Source organism: Hipposideros armiger, unplaced genomic scaffold (assembly GCF_001890085.2).
Source record: "Hipposideros armiger isolate ML-2016 unplaced genomic scaffold, ASM189008v1 scaffold_447, whole genome shotgun sequence".
Taxonomy (NCBI): domain Eukaryota; kingdom Metazoa; phylum Chordata; class Mammalia; order Chiroptera; family Hipposideridae; genus Hipposideros; species Hipposideros armiger.
This window is the reverse complement of record NW_017731797.1, coordinates 1,094,410-1,115,124: the sequence shown is the minus strand read 5'-3', so window position 1 is coordinate 1,115,124 and position 20,715 is coordinate 1,094,410. Positions and strand designations below refer to the sequence as shown.

Below are 20,715 nucleotides of genomic sequence, written 5' to 3'. Positions count from 1 at the left end.
CTTACCCAGTCTACGATGAGAACCTTGCCCACGTTTAGCTTCTGCTGCAGGAGTTTGGTTGTGATGGCTACAGAGTTGAAGAAGCAGAATCCCCTGGGGAGAGGGGGGAGAAAAGGGCGGGGAGGTCAGCCTTAGCAGAGGTTTGCTCCATGAGCACAAGATAACACGCATTACCTCGCTGAGAGGGAGGAAGGGTGAGGGCAGCTGTTCTAGTGCAGGGCTGGCGTGGCACTCACATGGCTGTGGATTCCTCGGCGTGGTGTCCTGGGGGCCGGATGATGGCAAATCCATTCTAAAGAGGTGCAGACACAGGGACAGATGAGAGACAGACCAGCAGGCAAGGTGTTCATGAATGGGTGGACGCAGGAGAAGCATAAGCCAGGCAAGAAAGAAAACAGATCAGAAATACAAATCCTGCACGCCTATAGGAATGCCAACCATGGGCCACATGGGCAGGCAGGCAGACTCATCCCTGGCCTTGCGATACCCATGAGAGCACCAGATATTAGTGCCGCTTTTTCGGTCCCTCTTGACCCCTCATCACCCAGCTGGCCCAGGAACTGTCGCCTCCCCACTCTGGCACCTTAGAGTTGAGGTTGCAAAGGACTGTGCCTTACTAAAGGGAAAGCCAAGGCTGCCCCATCCTCTGCTCCTGAAGGTTCAGGACCAAACCAAGCAGGGCTGAGACACCCCCACACACACTCACCTTGAGTTCTCCAGCCGCCACCTTGAAAGCCAGCTCCACCAGGCAGCCCACTGCCATGCGTACGGCACTGGAGGAGTGCATCTCATTCCATACAGTGTCACTGTCCACCTGCAGGGGCAGGAGAGCAGGCTTCAGCGTGCCCCCTGCAGGGGGAGGGCAAGAATGGGGGTGGGCACCTGGACAGTGGGCCAGCAGCCATGGCGGGCAGGGAGGGGCCAGAGCTGGGAAACACCCACCCATCCCCACTGGCAGGTGCCCTACTCACCCCAATGCCCCCACAAGGCAGCATGGCGTACATCTTCTGGCTTATGGGGCCTGCAGGGAAGAGAAACAGCTACTCTGGAAACTGCCTCAACTGCCAGGGCTTCAGAGGGCAGTGGGTTCAGTCACAGAAAAAGGCCAGAACCACACACAGGACAGGCCTCTGCAGCCCACGCCAGTTGGAAGATGTCTGTCCCCTGTTCAGGGGGACATCCTACCTCTGGGGCAGATGGCAGGGAGAAAGGGGCATGGTCAGTTAGGGAGGAAAGCAAAGCAAGCCCCCATCATGAAGCCTGACCCCATCTTCCATCCTGCAACGCATCCCACCAGCATTCTCTGATCATGTCATATTCTATTGGGTTGTCGGAAAAGTCATGGTGTATTTTTTCTATGTTTTTCATTGCAAAAATGCATCATAACTTTTCCGACAACCCAATATGTGAAAGGCGCACCGGGAGGCGTGTGATGTGGCATCGTACCACCTCTGCTAAGGGGAAGACCTGTGCTCACGGAGACCCACTTGCCTATGCTTACCAGGCGGTCTTCCTGACAGCCCCCTATTCTACCCAGGCCTGGGCCATACCCTGCCCACCAGCCTGCTGTCTCACCAAGCAATTTCTTGCTGTCCAGCTTCTGTCGGTTGAGGGGGCTGGTCCCATAGAGCAGAGTGTGGTATTCGGAGTGCACCGTCTGAATCTCATCTAGCGTGGCTTTGCGGCCCCGGATCCGCTGGCAGGAGACAGCAGGAGGAGAGGAGTGGCACTGAAGGCCCAGCCCTCCCTGATGCCCAGACCCTCTCTGCGCCACAGCCTGGGGCCCACAGAGCCACTTCTGGCCTCAGGAGATCTAAAGAGTTTTGAGAAAGTATACCCTGGCCCCCCAGAGACCCCAGTCCAGGACCCTCCCCCATTCAACTGGGGACAATGGAGTAAAACTGGTTGCAAGGGATGGAACTGGGAGGCAGCTGTGGGGACTGGCCCTGGGGTCAGGGGTTGAACAGAAGATGAAGAGACATAGAGAGGCTTCACCAACAGCGAGGACATAACGGATTTCGCTGAGCTTGAGTTGGGGGCTAGTGGAAGGAGGGGCTCCCTTACCTCACATTTGCTAAGCAGGCCCGTCTCCTGCAGCCGGGACCAGATGCTCTGGATCCGGCCGGCGTGCTCGGGGTGCACGTGTGTGTTCCCGCACATGCACTGGTGCTTCAGCATGAAGGTGTCGTAAACCACACCTGGGCCAGAGACACCCGTCAGCCAGCACTGCTCTGGGCCTTGTCACAGCCTGGCCACTGCAATCCCCAGCAAGTTCACTGAGCTCTCCCAAGCCCATCATGGCCCAAGAACCTCCTCATGGTCACCCCAGCCACCCTCCTGCACACCTGCCCCTCTTCTCCTAAAATTCCTTTCCTCCATTACTGCCTGTCCAAAGCCTCCCTGGTTCCTCAAGCCTCAACCACACTGCCCTTGACACCCCCACTGGTTTTGATCTCTGCCTACCGTGCTCCCAACGCTGTACCCCCTCATGGCACCTCCTCCTTTCCCTGCGCCTGTCACAGCCTGTGTGCTGCTCCCCCCACCCCTACACCACACTGGTGAGACAGAACCATCCTCAGACATCTATGCCTTCTCAGAGCCCAGCACAGGGCAGCTTCATGGGGAAGACCTTTCTGGAAGGGACAGGGGCCTCATCTGTGGGAAGCTGGGACAGGACCCAACGGAGACAGTGGGCTTTCTCCACCCACTGGAGGGCTTGTGCAGTGAATGCACAAAATCAGGTGGTCCCTCAGCAGTGGCGGGTGGGGGCCCTGAGAAAGATGCTGCCACAGTGGGTAGGGACAGGGCACTCACCCTCCCAGGGGGCAGAGGTTGGCACTACAACCACAGGTGGCTGTGTGCACAGGGAGAGAACAAAAGCCTGTTTTTTTGCCTCCCTTTGCGGCACTCTGAGAGGCTCCAGCAATCCCTTCAGGGCAAGAGCTTTATCTCTTCACAATGCCCACCATGCTGGATGCCATGCACAGGCCCCTGGCACATGGCAGAAGGATAGCCAGCAGTGGTGGGGCTCACCTGTGGTGAAGAGGTGCTTGGTGGGCTGGTCTGGGGGGCTCTTCATGCCCCCAGGAGCAGCAGGTGAGGACTGGGTTCGGCCCAGGGCCTGGTGGGGCACAGTGGACAGGCTGAGGGGTGCCTGGTACACCTGCAGTGGCTGCAGCTGCTGGGTATCTGAGAACACCTGGGAAGGAGGAAGGTGGGAGGGAGCCTGGGTGAGGCTTAGCCTGAAATGGCAGAGAGGACAGGTACCCTGGGGCCTCCAGGGGGGGCCCAATCCAGCCCTTCCAAACCTCCTCCTTCCCCCACCTCCTGCCTCCAGGGACAGGAGACACTCCAGCCTTTGCTGTCTCCAACTCAGAGAAGATGGGGCGGGATGGGGGGACAGTGATGAGTCATGCCAGAGTAGCATCGAGGTAAGAGGGACGGGGGTGTCAGAGGGGGCGGAATGAGTCAGGCCCAGAGAGCTCGGCTGTGTCCGCAATGAATGGAGTACATGCTAGGCGCAGGGCAGACTGTAGTAACAGCGGGGGCGTGTGTGTACACACACGCATATGCATGCACAGAGACCGACACACAACCGACCCTAATGCAGGCAGATTCACGCACGCACGCACGCACGCACGCACGCCGATAGGTGGGGGCAGTCACAGATGCAGGGAGGGGTTGGCCGACTAGGGTTGACAGACAGCTCTGAGACCAACACAAGCAACTCCATCCCTTCCACAACCCCTTGTCTCTTTCCTATTCCCTTTTTGCTCTCTTCAGAAAGCTGCCCTGCACTTCCTGGAAACTGCAGATTGGGGAGAGGGAAAGGCAAGGGCGGAAAGGGGTTGGGAGGAGAGAGGGGTGGTGATCAAGGGCTGGGAGGGGGCACCTTTTTGTAACCAGCACTGGACTCCTCCAAGTCAGGCCCCTCCTCAGCACCACTCTCGCCCTCCTCATCCTTGACCTGGATGCAGTCCTCCTCCTCCTCCTCCTCTTCCTCCTCCTCCCCTTCTTCCTCCTCCAGGTCTTCCTGCGTGCTCTCACTCTCTGTGGAGCCTTCTCTGGGTATGGTCAGGGCTCCCTCCCCCAGCAAGGCCTCCTGCTGCTCTGTCAGCTCCTCTTCTGTCTCCTCGGGGTGGGTGGTGGGCTGTCGTGGCAGCTCCCCAGTCTTGGTGAGGATCTGGGAGCAGAGCAGAGGGGGTGCAGCAGCTGGGAAGGGGAGCAGCCGTGCAGCCTGTGGCCCAGGAGGGTCCATTCTTCCCTCCCCTCTCCCAGGCAGCCAGCCAGCCCGCCCATACAGAGCTTCTCTGTGAATCAGGAAAAGGCAAGGTAGCTCCCTCCCTTCCTGCCGCTCGTCCTGCCCCCAGCACAGCCCTGCACATTTGTTTCCCTCAGCTCACCTTGCCCAGCTGTAGCTGCTGCTGCTTCTGCTTTTCCAGGAACTGCTGGTGCTGTTGCTGCATGACCAGCTGCTGCAGGGCCTGGGGGCTCTGGGGTAGCGGTGAGGACTGAGTGCGGCTAAGGGGTCGGTGCCTTGGGAGCTTGCCCACTGTCCGCATGCTGGTGGCCACTCGTTCACCTGTCACCAGTGGGGACTGCCCATGGAGTGGCACTGCAGGGTGGGCAGGGGGGAGGGGAGTAACCATTATTGTCAAGGCACCAGCTAACCCCATCCTACTCAGAGACTCTCCACCTCCTAACATACCACCACCTACATACTCAGGAATAACCTTGGAGGGGCCTGGAGCACCCTGCCCCCAAATCTGAGCCCCGTTCTTCCTCCTCCCTACAACTGAACAGTCTCACAGTGCAGAGCCAGTGTCTCCAGCAAGCCTTCCTCGACTGTCCATTCTCTCCCTCTGATTCGCTTACGATTGTACATGCAGTCTCAGGCCCTCCATGTGAGTGAACAGTGACTCGCTGTCTCCAACAAGACCTCCCTGATCATGGACAAGGATCCCACCAGGCTGGGAGCCTGGGGGCGAGGATCCGTGTCTTTTATGCAGAGCCTCTTGGCTGACTGTCTAAAGCTATGCTGTCCAATCCCATGGCTGCCAGCCCCACATGACTGCTAAGCACTAGAAATGTGGCCTGTCCCAACTGAGATGTGTTCTACATGTGAAATTCACATTGGATTTCAAAGACAGGATGAAACACAAAATAAAATATCTCATTGGTAACTCTTTGATTATATGTTGAAATGATAATTTCTAGATACACTGAGTTAAATGATATTAAAATTAATTTCATCTGTTCCTTTTGACATTTTTTAATGTGGCTACTAGAAGACTTTGTTTTTTATTTATTTATTTTTTAATTGGGGAACAGTGTGTTTTTCTAGGACCCATCAGCTCCAAGTCAAGTGGTTGTTCCAATCTAGTTGTGGAGGGCGCAGCTCAGTGGCCCATGTGGGGATCGAACCGGCAACCTTGGTGTTATGAGCACTGTGCTCTAACCAACTGAGCTAACCGGCCGCCCCAGAAGACTTTAAATTACACATGCAGCATGTGTTATATTTCTATTGAACAGTGCTGCTCTGGAATACGAGCTCCATCGTGGCAGCAGATGTTATCGAGAACAGTGCCTGAAAAGTTGTAGGTACTCAGTATGTCCGTAGATTGTGGAATTAATCAATGATGCCACTGAGGAGCACTGTGACAGGGCTGGAGGGTATCTGGCGCCTTCTCCCTGACAGTCCTGCCTTGAGCCTCAGGAGTGAGGCCTGACTCCCACTTCCTTGCACAGCTGCCCGCCCACTCACCAGCGATGAGGGTGCTCTGTTGCCGGGCCTGCTCCAGCAATAGCACGTGCTGCAGCAGAGAGGCATGCCCGTGGGGACTCGAATCGCCCTCCAGTGCCACGCCCAGCAGGCAGCCAGGGATGGACGATGTGCTCATGAACTTGCCCGTCAGTGCACCACCCTGCCGCAGGGACTGGAGGGCCTGCCTCTCGGCCTCCTGCTGCGTTGACAGCTTCGGGGAGGCCTATGGATGGGGAGGGGAGACCGAGATGAGGCAGTGGCTTATACTGCCCCAAGTCCTGCCAACTTTGGACCAGCATCCCTCACCTACTCTCTGTCCACCCCCTACGCCCCACTCTGGAAAAGGCCATCTGATTTCCATCAGGGCCTTGAGAGACAAAAGCCCCAGCTGGGGGCATCTAGGACCAAAGCACTTAACACCAGAGAAAGAATAGGGTATGTGCCTGTACTTACGGTGAGGTGCGAGTTGGTGACAGTGACCGTGGCCTGTAGCCCTAGGGAGATGTTGGGCAGAGAGGGAGACGTGTAGAGGCTGAACTGGTTGGGGGAGCTGTCCAGAGGGAGGGCCCGGTGCTGGGGGAGCATCTGAGGAGCAGTCGGGAGAGATGGGCATGAGCACAGGTAAAGGGGGGCCACCTGAGGCTGAGGCCAAGGGCTGTGCCCCGCTCCCCACACCGAGCCCCACCAAGGGGGTACTGAGAGTCACAGCCCTTCAGGGGCCAATGGGGCATATCCCACTTCATGGCAACAGATCCCTCTAGCCTGTCCACTCAGGCAGAGAGGTCCCTGCTGGGCACTCTCAGCGAGACAGACTGGAAGGAGCTGCCCTCTTTCTTCCAAGGGAAAAGGAGCCGCTCTGGCCCGCCCGCCCCACCCTGGCAGGCCTGTACCTCGGTGGGGATGTTGGGGACTGAGCCAGTAAAGCCGTTCTCAGCGATGGTGCTGTGGGAGCTGTTGGGAGAGCTGGGGCCAGAGCCTGGCGCGCTGTTACACACTGACGAAACTACAGGAGAAGTGGCTGTCACCGTGGCCTGCTTGAAGCCACCTCTACTCCCAGGCCCTCAGAACAGGGACAGGGGAGGAGCCCTTACCCCCAGGTCCGGCACCTGTGATCTCAACAGCTCTCTTCTTAAAGGTGCTAATGACGGTTCCATCCTTGCGCCGCAGGAGGGGACTGCTTCTCCGCTCAGCCACCTTCTGCTTTAGCCTTGAACGCACTTTCAAGTTGGGTTCAGAGGCTGGGGAGAAAGTAGCTGGGGTTCGGACATAGCCACGCAAAGGGGCACACACCTACAGCCCAGCAGCCCTTCTACATTCCCATCTCTACCTCCCAGGGGCCACATTCTGGGAGGCCAGGCTGGGCACTCACGCACCTGTTTTGCGGAGGGGGAAGTCATCGCGGCTGTCATAGGGCCCAAGCAAAGGCAGTTTGTAGGAGGGAGGTGTCCCAGGGGGGCCACTCTGGGGAGGGGAACTCTGGTCCAAAGAAGCATGGTGGGCTCCCCTGGGGGGGTGGAGAGAGGATAGAAGACAGATCTAGGTTATCACCCAGCTAGCTGGATCTGCCACCTGGCCGTCTACAATTATGAAATATCCACTGCCTGTAGGGCTAGGCAGTGGATGCTGGGAAGGGAAGCAAGGAGAGAAACCAGGGGTGGGAATCTCCTCTCCTCGGAGAGATTGCAGGGCCTGCATATGGCTTCAGGCCAGGAGCTCCTTGGCAGCCTGGAGCCAGGCAGCCCCTGAGCAAGGCACCTATGTGACCCATGCCTGCCAGAGCTATTACCAGCATTTGGGATGCTGTGGGAGGGAATGGTTGAGGCCGCCTGGCGTGGGCTCCTTTGACTTCGACAGGAGGAATTCCTGGAGCCTCAGCTTCACCTCAGTGCTGGCGATGGCACCTGTGGGATAGGGTACAGCTGAGCTGGGTGCCTGGGGCCAGGACCCCACAGCCACAGCAGGGGGGTAGAGGGGGACAGGGGTCCTGGCTGGCCCTAGGGGGGCCCCAGGCCTTACTCTCTTTGCTCTTCTCCTTGTTCCGCAGGATAAGCAGCTGCTGCTCCAGCCGCTGCTTCTCCAGCTCCTCCTGCCGCTGCTGCTCCCGCTGCCGCTGCTGCTCCAGCTCCTGCTGCCTCTTGGCTGCCAGCATCTCCTGCTGCTGCTGCAGAGATGTGTGGCAGGGAGGGGGTGAGCCAGGTCCGGGCGGGGGTCAGAGGTCTGGGTGGCCCCTGCCCCGCGCCCCCCTCGCTCACCTTGAGGTGCTTCTGCAGCTGGACCTCATGCTGCCGCGTCAGGTGGTCATGCTGTTTCTGGAACTCTGCAAACAGGAGCTGCTTTTGCAGCTGCTGCTGCTGCTTGAGTGCCAGGAGCTCCTGCTGCAGTTGCTGCTCCCGCAGCGCGGGGTCCACAGGGCCTGCCAGAGCCCCCCGCAGCTCCACAGGGCTGGGGCTGCCTCCACCCCCGCCCCCCATGGAGCTGGGCATGGCTCCTGGCAGCACCGGCTTCACCTCCACTGCCGGAAGAAAAGACAGCAAGGGGTCAGGGGGCCCAATCCCAGACCCCACTAGGCCCTGGCAGCCATGCTGAGGGCCCAGCGAGCCACCAGGCAGGACTGCTAGACAAAAAGAGAACAGAGGGTGGGGGAAGTCAAATCACTCTGCTCTGAGGATACAGCCTTCTGCCTTAATTAAATGAGGTCGAAGCCATGAACTTCAATAAGAAAAGATGCATAAGCATGAAGCATAGTACCTGAGAGATTCTGAGTGCTCCACACACACTACTATCATTGACAGTTAACACCCCTGGGTATTTTATATGAATTACTTTACTGATGAGGAAACTGAGGTTTTGAGAGGTTTAAGTAACATGACCAAAGGCAGACAGCCAGGTGATCGATGAACCAAGATGTGAATCCAAATGCTATACTTTTAACCACTGTCCTTCCTGTGCCTCCTCCCCCATCTCTCAACACCACACACTCCCCTCCAAGAAGCCTATACTAGAAGGGAAATCGAGGCACAGAGGTTGGTTCTAGAACTGATGGGGCTGACAGCCTGGGTCCTCAGTAAACCCAGGAGAGGCCTTTGGGGACCCTCTGGACATCCCTCCCCCCTCCCCTTTTCTCTGCTCCACAGCCTGCTGGGGCAGATGGGGGCCAGGAGGAGAGGCTATGGGAGTGGGGGGTGGGGTGGGAGCAGGAGGCCTCAGGGAAAGGGGGTGCAGAGCTGCACCAAGCCAGGGACAGAAGGGGGCTGGGAGACAGACTCGCTTCCTTAGCTGGATTATCTCCTTTCAACAGTTTTATTGTAATTACCCTAAAAATGCCTCTATATATAGAGTGAGCCAAACAGCAGCTGTGCCTAGGGGGAGGGGGGAATGAGAGAACGGGAGGGCAGGCGCAGGGAGGAGGTGGGAGGAGGAGACAGGAAAGGAAAGGGAATCAGACAGGAAGAAGGGTAATAGCAAGGGGGGCTGGAGCTGAGGCAGAGATCTCAGAACTCCAGTCCCAGGGACAACCCGCTGGGAAGGGGAAAGGGGCCAAGGGGCCTACTGGGTCCCAAGACCTTGGATCCAGGCCCTCATGTGGACAATGGGCTGAGGGCCCAGGGAGTGGCAAAAGGTTCCAATGGGAAGGATGGGTCTCGACCTCTTGATCCCTGTACACGATCCTCTGGTCACTGAATGTCACTTCCCACCAATGCCCTGTGGTTGCCAAGACAACTAGGCAAACACCACGCTAGCAAGGAGCCCCAAACCCAGCCCACACCCCACAAAGCCTTCTGACGCCAGCAGGAAGGGGAAGGCAGGCTACCCACTGCCTGGAAAGGAGGAAGTGAGAGAGGCAGGGACAATCTATCTTGTTTCTTTTCCATTTCTTTCTCCAGAGAAAGCCCTCACTTTCCTCACTCCAGCCCAAGGAGGTCACAGGGAGCTGGGAAAACTTTCCTGTGGCAAGGTGGCCCACTCCAGCGCAGGCCTAGAGAGGAAAGGACCCCAACATCGGATGGCTGCCAGTGTCTCCTGCCCTCATGAGCAGGCCTCTGCCCAGGCCCCCACCACCACCCCTCATCAGGAGTAGAGAGGGAGCAGAGAAGGGGCGAAGGGCTGAGCTAAGAGAGGTTCCCACACTCTGTGCAGTCTATGGACATGCATCTCTCCAGGGAGCCTGCGCTGAAAGAGTAACCAAAGCAGGGGCTAGCATGCTGGAGGCCAAGGCTATGCTACCCTCACGCGTGAACATGGCCTCTAGGACCCACTGGAGGGGGGGGCGGGGAGGTAAAGCCTGAGCAGAATGTCTCTCTCAGTCCCCACCAGCTCCTTCTCCCCGCAGCGCTGCTCGGCACATTCCTCTGTGGTTTGTCGGCCAGCCACACTGACGACTCTGCGGCCAGGAGGCCAGAGCCACATCTGCAGGAGTGGCCAGATGTGGCCGAGAGGGTGGGGCTACACACACACACACACACACACACACACACACTCTCTCTCTCTCTCTCTCTCACACTCTCTCTCTCTCACCTACCTACCCACCCACTTTTCCTCCCAACCCATGTCCTGTCCCAGCACCAGGAAGACAGACCCTTGGAAACTGCAAAGAGCCTTTCTGGAGGTGACTGGCACCATCTAGGGTACAAAGCAGGGTGGCAGCAGGAAGCCAGCAGCCAACCACAGGTCTCCCCAGCTCAGGAAAAGCTCAGCAAGGCCCCAAGTTGCTTGGAGAGAGTTATCTGTTCCTAGGCAAGGCTGGCTTGGCCTGGGGCACTCAGATCACTCAGCCAAGAGGTGGACAGGCTTCAACCTGCTGCTCCCGGCAGTGCTGGGGCTGTGGGAGCCAGATGCCAGCCCGCCCGCCCAGGGAAGAGCAGGGGTCCAAGCACTCCTGGCTCCCAGCAGATAATCCTGCTCCGGATGGAACTGCCACCACTACTGCTGGCTTCCCTTGCAGGAGCCCTGCAGAGAGGGCATGGGCTCGGATGAGGGGAATCTCCCACCAGGGTTTCCGCACAGCTGCTGCATCACCCTGCGCTGCAGTGAGAGCTGCAACCCCATTGGTATGCAGATGGCGGGAGAGCCAGCGGGTTCTGCCACACAGCATGTTCCCACGCAATCAGGAAGCACGGGCGACTGGAGAATATTAATCTGCAGGCCCTGTGGGGCCTGGACAGGATGCAGCACCTCACGGGTCTGCCAGGTAGTGACCTGGCTTCATCCAAGATGAAAGGGGGTGAAGCTGGGCAGCTGGAGTCAGGAAAAGGGTAGGGGAGAGGCACAGAGCCCCTGAATATAGTCTGCTGGTCACAAAACTTAGAGCCTGGCTGGCCTTGCACCCCATCAAAGATCTGTGCCCTCTGCCAGCTTGGCATGAGCAGAGCAGGTAGCAGTGACTGCCATTAGAACCAAGCACCTAGAAAGGGAAATGGGTGTGTAATGAGAGGAGGCTCTCGATCTAGGTGGACCTAGAAAGGTGGGAGGACCTCTAGAAAGGGAAGAGAGTGGGAAGAGGGACACTACTCCCTTAGAGAACAGGCTGGGACCTCACTAGCAAAGAGCCCATGGAAAGGCCAGGGGAGTGGTCACATGGAAGGGTGAGGTCCTGGGTCCTCCCCCTGCCCCCATGCCTCCTTCTGAAAGGAAGCTGTAGGTGATAGAAAGTAAGCCAGACAGCCAACACAGCAATCTCCTGCAGGGGAAAGACGGAAGTGCTGTCTACCCTGCTCCGGACTGTGCTCGTTCCTGGGGACTTGGACCTTCCTCCTGAGAGTGCTGGCCTTAGGAACGAGCGGCAACATCACCCTGTCCTCTGGCCTTCTGCAGGTCTGACCAACACTGCTGGGAAAGCCCAGCCCAGGTAGCAGGGTGGGCAGGGCCGAGTACTTCTAGCCATCACAGTAACCCCGCACATACCAGGCTCTGGCTCAGAAGGAGCCAGCTCATGGGCACGACTGGGCAGTGGTGACATCTTCCCATCCGGCTGGGCCCCCTACGTCTCCATGAACCTCCATCTGCCCAGTGGGGGCTCCCACAGCAGATTCTTTGTGCAGCATAACCAGGGATAGCGTGGCTCCTTGGAGGGAAATGATGTGGATGCTGATGGGGCCACCTCTGGGACAAATGCCAACACAGCCTTCAACTAAAAAGACTATCCAGGCAAAGGGATACTGCCCCCAAGCACACAAGTGGCTCTGGGATAAGAGAAGCAGGTTTGAGCAGCACTTTTGGGAATAACGGTTCAAAATAAAAAACAGATCTAGCTGCCCAAGAGCAAGACCAAAGCCTTCTTGCTCTGAACACACCGTAAGCCATGCCCCAGCTCCTGGCCTTTTCTTAGAGAAGTCCCCAACTCCAGAATCCCTGTGACCCAAACCCTGGCAACAGGGAAATGGTACGTTTAGTTCCCCTTGGAGAAGCCCTGGAGGGAGTGGGGCGGCACAGTGTGTGGACCTCCCCAGCAGATCTAAAGAGCTTAACACTTGGCTCTAAAAACACCCCGCTCTCAGGAGCCACCAGCCACAGAAGGCTGGGAAGGAGAAGGGGACCGAGGCATACTCAGGAGTATGAGGGAGGGGTGCATTAAGCTGTTTGGAACGTCTAGGAGAAAAATGAGGCCTTTGAAGGTAAGCCCTAGGTCTGAGGAGCCACCCTAACAAAAGAAGGGTGAAGGTTAAAGGGGCCTTTGACATCATCTGTTTCAGTCCCCTTGTTACACAGATGAGGAAACCAAGTCTCTTAGGCTCCTGTGCAGGAGATCCCACCAGCTAAGTAGCAGATGTCCTGATGTCCAGCTCGGGCAGGCTGCCTCTGAATACTAGCCCGTGCAGCCTGGCTCCAACACGGGCATCCCAGGTGCTCATCGCACACCAGACCTGGACAAATGGCCCATCTGGAGAGCAACAGGTCAGCAGCCCCCACTGGAGGGCAGTGCCTTCTACCAGCACCCATGCCCTCAGGAGCTCCCTTAATAGTCAGCACCTTCCTTAAGTGTCTAATGACCTTGTTCTGTCCCTCTGGAGAATGGGAAAAGGCTCTTCTTGTCCCTTTCCTGGCCTTGAGGAATTTTGGAAGGGGGCGGGGAACAGCATTTCACACTCCTCCCCATGACGCTGATGACCCCTCCCCACCAAGGACAGTTTCCCATGATCTATTTCTGTGCTCTTACGTGATTAATGAGGCCAATTTAGGCTCAACAGGTTCTACCACAATTCACACGATATTTCTACATGTACGAGCTGGGGATGGCGCTCATCTAGCAATTTTCACAACTCCTCATGTAACGCAAGCGGACACACATCTCATAATGGTTAAGAGCAAGGGCTCTGGAGTAAGAGAATGCCAGGGTTCAAGTCAGGCTCCACCACTTCCTAGGGCAAGGCACAGAGCACCTCCCTGTGTTCTGTGCCGGCATCTGGGAAATGGGAGTATGAATAGCACCTACCTCCCAGAGCTGTTGGGCTCAGGAGAGATAACACATGCAGAACAGCTTGGCACAGGGTCTGAGTAGGTCTCAGGAGGTGCTAGTCAGGGCTATTATTAATGGCTCCTGACATTTGTATACTGGACCCCTTTGGCAGTCTAGTGAAGGCTACGGACCGCTTCTCAGAATGCTTCTAAAGCGCAAGAAATAAAATACTTAGAATTACATGGAGCCAAGTTCACAGGCTGCCTGAATGCTAAGGAAGCCAAGCTCAGGCCTCTGCCAGAGTAAGGCCTTAGCTCTCTCATTTCACACTGCCCCAGTGTCACTCTGTGGTCCTGTCCCAATCAAAGCCCTTCCTGTGGGCCCCACACAGCACAAGCGGGAGTGGCCGGCGGCTGGATCCCAGTGCTGCAGAAGGAATCTCTGGCAACAGCCTCCTCCCAACAGGGACTCTTCCAGGCTCTCTCTCTTGCCTCACTACCTCTAAGAAAGGCCACTCTGTCCTCTGCGGCTCAGCCTGTCCCTCCTGTCCCTCAAAAGCGTTACTTAGCACAGATGAGCATGCGTTTTGGTCCCTGATCTTAGGGGCCCAAGCTCCAAGCAATCAGAAAGTCTTCCCAGGTATCTAACTTGACTGTGGCCACTGCAGGTGACACTTCTCTCCCCAGCACTATTCCCACATCTTCCTGGGCCCCCTCTTCTCACAAGGCAGAAGCAACACGAAAACTGACTTCCGAGAATCTTAGAATGTCAGTGCAGGAAGGGCCTGCAAATCAGCAATTCAATTCCCCCAGTTGACAGAGAAGGACAGTGAGGCCAGAGATAGAAGACACTGTCCAACATCACCTGGAAAAGAGGTGCAGGAGCCAGGGCTTAACACCAGCTCTTCTGGTTCTCTCTGCCTCCCGCTAAACAAAAGGAGAAACCTGAGAGCTGCTCCTGAATGTAATGAGAGACGGAGCAAGGAGTCAAACTCTGTATTAAGGATCTCGGGACCTCAGAGCCCCCAGAACACCAGAGGCCAGGAGCACAAGGGAGAAGGGGGCCAAATGAACAGAACCCCCAGAAATCTTGAGGTAGATCATGCCTCTGAAGGGCCTTAAGCCTCGGAGGTGCAGTCTTAATGGAACGCGTAAAGCATCTCTCACTGGTGAGGACAGAATTTGTCATTGATTTGGGGCTACTACGTGGGGGAGAAGTAAAATCACTTCTCGCAGCCCCGCCATCCAGGAAACACTTGGGCACCACGCTAGAGGCAATTAAAAGGTACGCTAAGCATTCAAAGTCTGCAGCTGTTGCTGGGACTGTTCACTCCACACCTGGGGTGGACGGCAGGGGCCCTAGGGCACAACCCAGACCTGAACGTCCAGCAGAGCGGCCTGCCCACCTGCCCACCTGGCCTCTTGCCATAAATCCCCCACCCCAGCTGGGGTTTAGCCACCTGCTCCCCAGCATCTTAAGACATCCTCCCTCTTCAGACTGCCAGGCTGCTAGGAGCTGGATTTGACTCTGAATGGGATGACAGCCTCCTTCCCTCTGCACTAGGCCCTTCTCCCAAGAGTCCCAAAGCCCACCGAGGCCTTCCAGGGATGCCAGTGACACCCACTGGCAGGCTACTAGGCCCCATGACCCCTGTCCACACGACCCTGTCCAAAAAGCCATTACTCCAAGCATGGTCTGAGTCTACTCCCATCAGAATCACCTGAGATGTGTTCAAATGCTGGTTCCTGGACAGCCCTACAGACTCCACAATGGGGGTGGGGGTACAAGGCTTGGGAGCCTGCATTTCAATATATTCCCTTGGTAATTCTGATGCAACTGAAACTTTGAGAACTACTTTCTCACAGTGTCCCAGGCTGGCTACACTCATTTCTGCAGCCAACCTGACAGCTGTTACAGCTGTGTGTGTGGACACAGTTAATCTGATTTCCTGTCTGGCAGCTGTGCAGCAGCAGAGGGACAGCTGAGGGTCTCGAAAACAAGAAGAAGGGATGAGGTAGGAGGCGACCGGGGCAGGGGAGGCTGTCTGAATGGGATGGGGTTGCAACTCTGTTCCTGAAGCTCCTTCCCCTGTCGGGCCAAAATCCCCGCAGGGAAGGAAACAGCTGACCAAGTGGTCCCCAGTATTTATAGAAAACGGTCTCCTCTCAGAAAGTTCAGGAGCCTCCCCAAGGCCAGACTGCTCTCTATTCTCTAGACGCACAAAGACAGGTCTACCACATAAGGTTGTACAGGTTGTGTACTGCTCAAGGGCTCCTAAAGGACTAAAGGGGCAAGTTGGGGACTAAAATCTAGCCCATGCTCCAACTGCTAAGCCATGTGCCCTGGCATGAGGATATATCCACCCAGAAGATGGCCACCTTTTAAAAATTTGCACAAAGGGTCTCTTATGTGGGTTGGCAGTGCCCCTACACAAAGGTCTGAGTCCAAATCCCAGCTGTCACTTACTCTGTGACATTGGGCAAGTTCTTTAACCTCTCTGATCCTTCTCAATTAGAAAACATGGCTGTTAATACCTTCCTAGAAGAGCTAAGGTAAGGAAAACACCTGATACCCTGTCACTTAGTACACTGTCATATTAGTTCTCTTCCCACCCAAGTCTCACCCTTCCTACCCTCTCCACACCCTACACCTACACACCCACACACCCAGCCAAGCTTGGAACGGTCTGAAGAACGTGAATAAGAATATCAGGGGAAACCCCAATACCTAACTCAAACCCAACACTTCCCAACATCTAGAGTATCCTTTCCTGGCACAAGCAGGATTCACAACCTCCCCCACTAGGGAAAGGAGACTCCTCCTCCACGCCTGCTCATAATGTCCTGCACGCTGCCGAAGCATCAGCTCTGCCTAATCTAGGCCGGAGGGGAATCCAGGGCCCACAGGGTGGAGGCAGGAGAACCCCCAGCACCGTGTCCTGGGGAAATCCCCCACCAGAGTTCAAGCTCCCGGGCTCCCCAAGCCAGGACCGAGCCTGGATGAGGGCGTGCCCACTGTGTGCTCGGCTGTTGTGGGGGAGCCATTAAGGAAGACCTAGGGTGGCACTACTGAAAGCTGTGATCTGTCCCCGGCCTCAAGCAGGAACAGCAGAGTGCCCTGCCAAGGCTCTGGCTTACCTACTGGGGCAATTCACCATATGTATTCACCCAGAGGGCCAAGCCCCAGAATAGAGCCCAGGAATCCTGCCATCAGCCCTGGATGCCAGCCCCTCAAGCATCATTCATTCATCTTTGTGCAAGGCACTGTGCTAATGCTGGGGAATGGCCATGAACAAGATAGCCCAGAGAGCAAGGATGCCCCTAAAATGGGGTTCTAAACACCTGCTGCTGGACGGAGTAGACAGTCCATCCTGGAAAGCCCCCGTTTCCCAACCGCTTGCACAGAGCCTGGTGGCACATACAGCTCAAGAAGCGTCCTTGGACACCTGCTTTTATAGCCACAGGCTTCAGCATCCTGTCTGGAGACCGATCAAGAGATGGCAGCGGGTGGGGGGAAACCAGGCTGCCTGGGCCCTCATGGCTGTGTTTATCCAGGGTGGATTTTTTTTTTAACCCAAAGGTTAAAGTGTTTCTATTTGAAACATCTATTTACATTCCAGAGTCAAAAAAAAAAAACAAGGCAGCCAAGCTCCAGGCCTATATCTGTCCCCAGCCACGTCACAGACACAGCATCAGCGCTGCGCAGGGGGGAACATTCTTAGCCCTCTCCCCGAGCCACTGAGGTGACTCACGCCTCCCTCCTGCCAGCATGGACCAAGCCACCGCTCAGAAAGCTAGGCAGTGTGTATGTGCTGGGGGGAGACAGACCTGGAGAGGGGCTGGTTGAGGGGTTCTGTGCAGCTAGAGGCAGCCTTAGGGAAAGGATGGGGGTAACAGGGTTCCATCCTGCAAGAATCCTGGAGCCTAACTTGAAAGAAGGTGAGAAAACATACTGAGGAAGAAACTTCAGGCCAACTGCCAGGGCTGCTGGGAGGCAAGGGACAGCAAGAACAGGGCAGGATGGGTGGACTGATACGGCATCTGCCAAATGGGGTAGAGCTGCCCCAAGCAGATGCTCTGCACAGTCAGTCCTTTGCTTTCCAAGAGACGACCTTGACTCCTAGAGGTTTTGGAGTAGGGGTCAGCAGGCGGGATCTTTAGCTAGAGCTGCAAACTCAACTAGACAAGGGCTAGACCAGCCCTAGATGTTTACATCCCTTCCTAGGGGACTATCTAGGGATTCTGCAGGACTGGTCCCCAAAGTTATGCCCCTACCCTAGGAGACTACATGGGCATCCTTGCCCAGGCAGATGGCAGGCCTTGTTCCAAGGTTTTTCCAAATCTTCCCAAAACATTCATCCTCTGACACATCCCAATCCAGCTGCAATCTTATCCCTGGATGGTTTAAAGCCAAATCACAGCTCCCACCTTCCAATTCAAAGCTTGGGACCCACACCCACGTATCCAGAAGCAAAGACTTCCAATACACACACACACACACACACACACACACCCCAAGTGCCAAGCCACTGCCAGGAGGGGCCAAGCGGGCATGAATCCAGCAGGCCCCTCCCTCGAGGAAGCATCTTGTGGTGCCGGCCTGGTAGGGAGGTTGTGCCAGAAAGGCCTGATGCTGCCAACAGGTTCCTGGGAGGGAGGGAGGGAGTGGCCCTGCTCTGGGGGACCCCACCCCCAGCCAAGAGCCAAAAAAGTCCCTGCTGAGAAGGTGGCAGGGCTAGGAGGGTCCTCATGCCCATATGAAGGCACCTCTTTGTCCTGATGAGATGGGGATAAACCAAGGCCTGGGAGATGGAGACATATGGGGGAGCTAGGAACTAAGGCAGCAAAGGTCCCCGATATCTCAGCTGCTAGCCTCTGCCTAACTCTACCACAACTGCACAAGTCTCCTTGCCAGATATCTGATTCCCAGGGGACTCCAGGCTGGGGACTTGCAGAAATCACTGAACGGGACCCTCTGCCCCTCGGAACCCAGCCAGAGGAGCTGGGGTAGCCTTTATTCTTGTGGACACAGCTATGGCTTCTTCCCCTGCCCAAATCTGGGGGGCAGGCAGCCTGGAGACAGGTCACTGACCCACTTCCTCCTCTCTGACCACAGTGCCAACTACACCAGGATCCTCTAGCCATCCACAGCCCCTAGCAGCTGATGAGGACCCTGCTGGGCGCCAAAGGGACTTGAAGGGATGTAGCCAAGCGCAGCTGGAGGGAAGGCAGGAAAACCCACCTCAGTGAGCGCGGCTCCACTGACTGCCCGTATTCTCAACACAAAGCCCCCCAGAAAGAGCTAAGCAGGACCCCATCTGGGCAAGGCTCAGAGCCAGATGCTCAGCCCCAGGGTGCCCAATGGCAGACGGCAGGCAGGGACACTGAGGCACTTACCTGCCACAGGGATGCCGTGTAGAGGGGTCCGAGGCAGGATTTCCAAGGATGGTTCCCGGGCTGACATCCCATCTGCTGAGAAACAGGATTCCGTCTCATAGATGGTCTGTAGCATCTCCACGAGCCCCTGAGCCTTGGGCACCAGCAGCATGCCAGGGAGGGGGCCGCCTGAGGCGGGAGTCGGCCAAAGGGAAGGTGGTCGGGCGGGGCCCTCGCTGCTCAGGGGCTCCCTCAGGCCACTGCTGCTGGGACCCGCGCTGTGGGGAGGTGCCTCATCCGGCCTGGGCACTCCTGGCAGCAAGAAGAGCCAGGAGGCCCTGGAGCTCCAGGCCCAGCTCTCTCCTAGAAGGGCATCCCACCACCAGCCTGTCCCCAGCTCCCAGGAGCTGGGCTATGGCTGAACACTTGGGGGACAGGAAGGGGAGCTCAGCAGGCAGGCGGGCTCTCTGTGTTCCCTCCCAGCCCTGGGTGACAGCTCTGGGCCTGGCTCCCTGCTCCTCCTTCCCGAATGAGCCGCCGGCAGCTGGCAGGAGACTGAAATAGCAGTTGGGGGAGGGCCCTGTCTATAAATAGGTGGAGCATGCTCAGGGAGCAGCCGGCTGGCTGCCAGGAGCCCAGGCCTGGCGGAGGCCCCATGGGGGGAGGCGCGTTCCACCCCAGGAGGAAGCGCCAGGCAGGGGGATGGGAACAGGAGGGCCTGCACTCGGGGCCAAGGCCACAGAGCCGATGGCCAGAGGCTGGAGTGTGGAAGGGCACAGCCAGAGTACCCACGTATCTGGGAGCAGCTCTGGTGCTGCTCTTGGCAGGAGAGGGGCTGGAAACCAAAAAACACGACTCCATCCTCTATCTTCCCCCTCGCCATCCAGAGCAGGTAAAGGAACCAGAAGGGTCTGCCAAGAGGGTGGCAGACAGGCCACCTGGCCCTAACCTTGCGTTTTCCTTGGAGTCCTTCTAGCAGCTGAAATGGGAGTTTATTTAACTTCTGCCCTCCCTCAGAGCTAGGAGGTGCCTCCCCATCCCCTCAACCAGCAGGGAGACCCCTGAGCAGCAGCTCAATGGCAGTACCCTCCAGAGGTTGCTCAGCTTCCCTCCAGGGGGCAGGAGATTCTTCCTGGGCAGGCCTCACCCCCGCCCAGGGAAGGGGACCAGGGAGCACCTGCCCACTCTCAGAGCACAGGTAGCTCTTCCCTGGCACCGTGCCAGGTGTAATGCTAACAGCAGCACATACATCGCTTCATTCAGTCTGCACGATGACCTCAGGAGATAGGTGCAGACAGGGAAACTGAGGCACAGAGAGATGAAGTCACTCACCCTAGGTCATACAGCTACTTAAATGGTAGGGCTGGGATGTATGAGTTCTAACCACCACAGCCACTGCCTCCTGCACATGGGAGTACATGAAGCTGCCCCAAGGTTTCTGTTAACAGGTACAATGACCCCCAGTACCCAGGTAGGAACAGACTTGAGGTTGGAACCCCTCTAAGAACAGTCAAGAGGCTGCCAACATCCAGCTCTTCCCCACCAGCCGCGGGCCTGGCAGAGGAAGCCCTGCTCTCGGGGCCCTGCTGGGACCTAGGGCTGATGCCCCATGAGGACTGGTGGTACCCACCTACCCTGCCCACTGCTGGTGCCTCCCTTCTCCTCGGGCTGTGCCTCCCACTGATACAGAGATCCCACTTGGCCCCCTGACCTCACTGGAGCCTTTTAATAGCTTGGTTATTCCTGGGTCTGTGTCCCCCTCCCCCTTCCTGATGTCACAGTTGCTATTTTGGAGCCCCCTCCTGGCCCCTTCTTGCCCCCAACTCCAGGCATGGAGCCAGGGACACCTGTCCTCTCCCTGGACTGGATGACCTCACCCTCTCGTCAGGAGCCCGGGAGGAGCTGGCCAACCAAGGACACCATGGCTGTGGCCCCTGCAGTCCATCTTCCCAGCCGACTTCTGCCAGCCAGGGATGACAAAGGTGCCTCCTGCCCTCAGGTGGGAGAGCATATGGACAGGGGAGGTGGCAGAGGTGAGCTTTCCCAGGCTGCAGGCTGACTGGCAAGGTGTGTATTTGGGGGGTGGGGGGAACAGGACCTGAACAAAGATCTGGAGCCTCAGCTTCTCGGCCAGGGCGGACTCTAGAAAAACGGTGCTGGAGCAGTGTACTCACAGGGGACTG

The 20,715-nt window shown here is 57.1% G+C and overlaps 1 protein-coding gene across 7 annotated transcripts in view; it reads right to left on the bottom strand.

The window, feature by feature from the left end:
- Positions 1-20,715, bottom strand: part of HDAC5 (histone deacetylase 5) — a 34,584-nt gene that overhangs the window by 3,164 nt on the left and 10,705 nt on the right. For 3 of the 7 annotated variants that reach the window (XM_019665642.1, XM_019665644.1, XM_019665643.1), the window contains exons 3-20: positions 18,554-18,628; positions 8,017-8,276; positions 7,781-7,925; positions 7,551-7,665; positions 7,138-7,268; positions 6,856-7,002; positions 6,655-6,767; positions 6,218-6,349; positions 5,765-5,987; positions 4,404-4,615; positions 3,893-4,183; positions 3,034-3,199; positions 2,065-2,198; positions 1,576-1,696; positions 972-1,021; positions 707-814; positions 237-292; positions 6-93 (exon numbers count right to left, since the gene is read on the bottom strand). In XM_019665642.1, coding sequence (XP_019521187.1) covers positions 6-93; positions 237-292; positions 707-814; positions 972-1,021; positions 1,576-1,696; positions 2,065-2,198; positions 3,034-3,199; positions 3,893-4,183; positions 4,404-4,615; positions 5,765-5,987; positions 6,218-6,349; positions 6,655-6,767; positions 6,856-7,002; positions 7,138-7,268; positions 7,551-7,665; positions 7,781-7,925; positions 8,017-8,276; positions 18,554-18,628 — 2,567 coding nt within the window. Of the gene's footprint in view, positions 1-5; positions 94-236; positions 293-706; positions 815-971; positions 1,022-1,575; positions 1,697-2,064; positions 2,199-3,033; positions 3,200-3,892; positions 4,184-4,403; positions 4,616-5,764; positions 5,988-6,217; positions 6,350-6,654; positions 6,768-6,855; positions 7,003-7,137; positions 7,269-7,550; positions 7,666-7,780; positions 7,926-8,016; positions 8,277-18,553; positions 19,070-20,715 lie in introns of those variants that run through there. The other 4 variants (XM_019665645.1, XM_019665646.1, XM_019665639.1 and 1 more) reach the window with 4 other exon arrangements.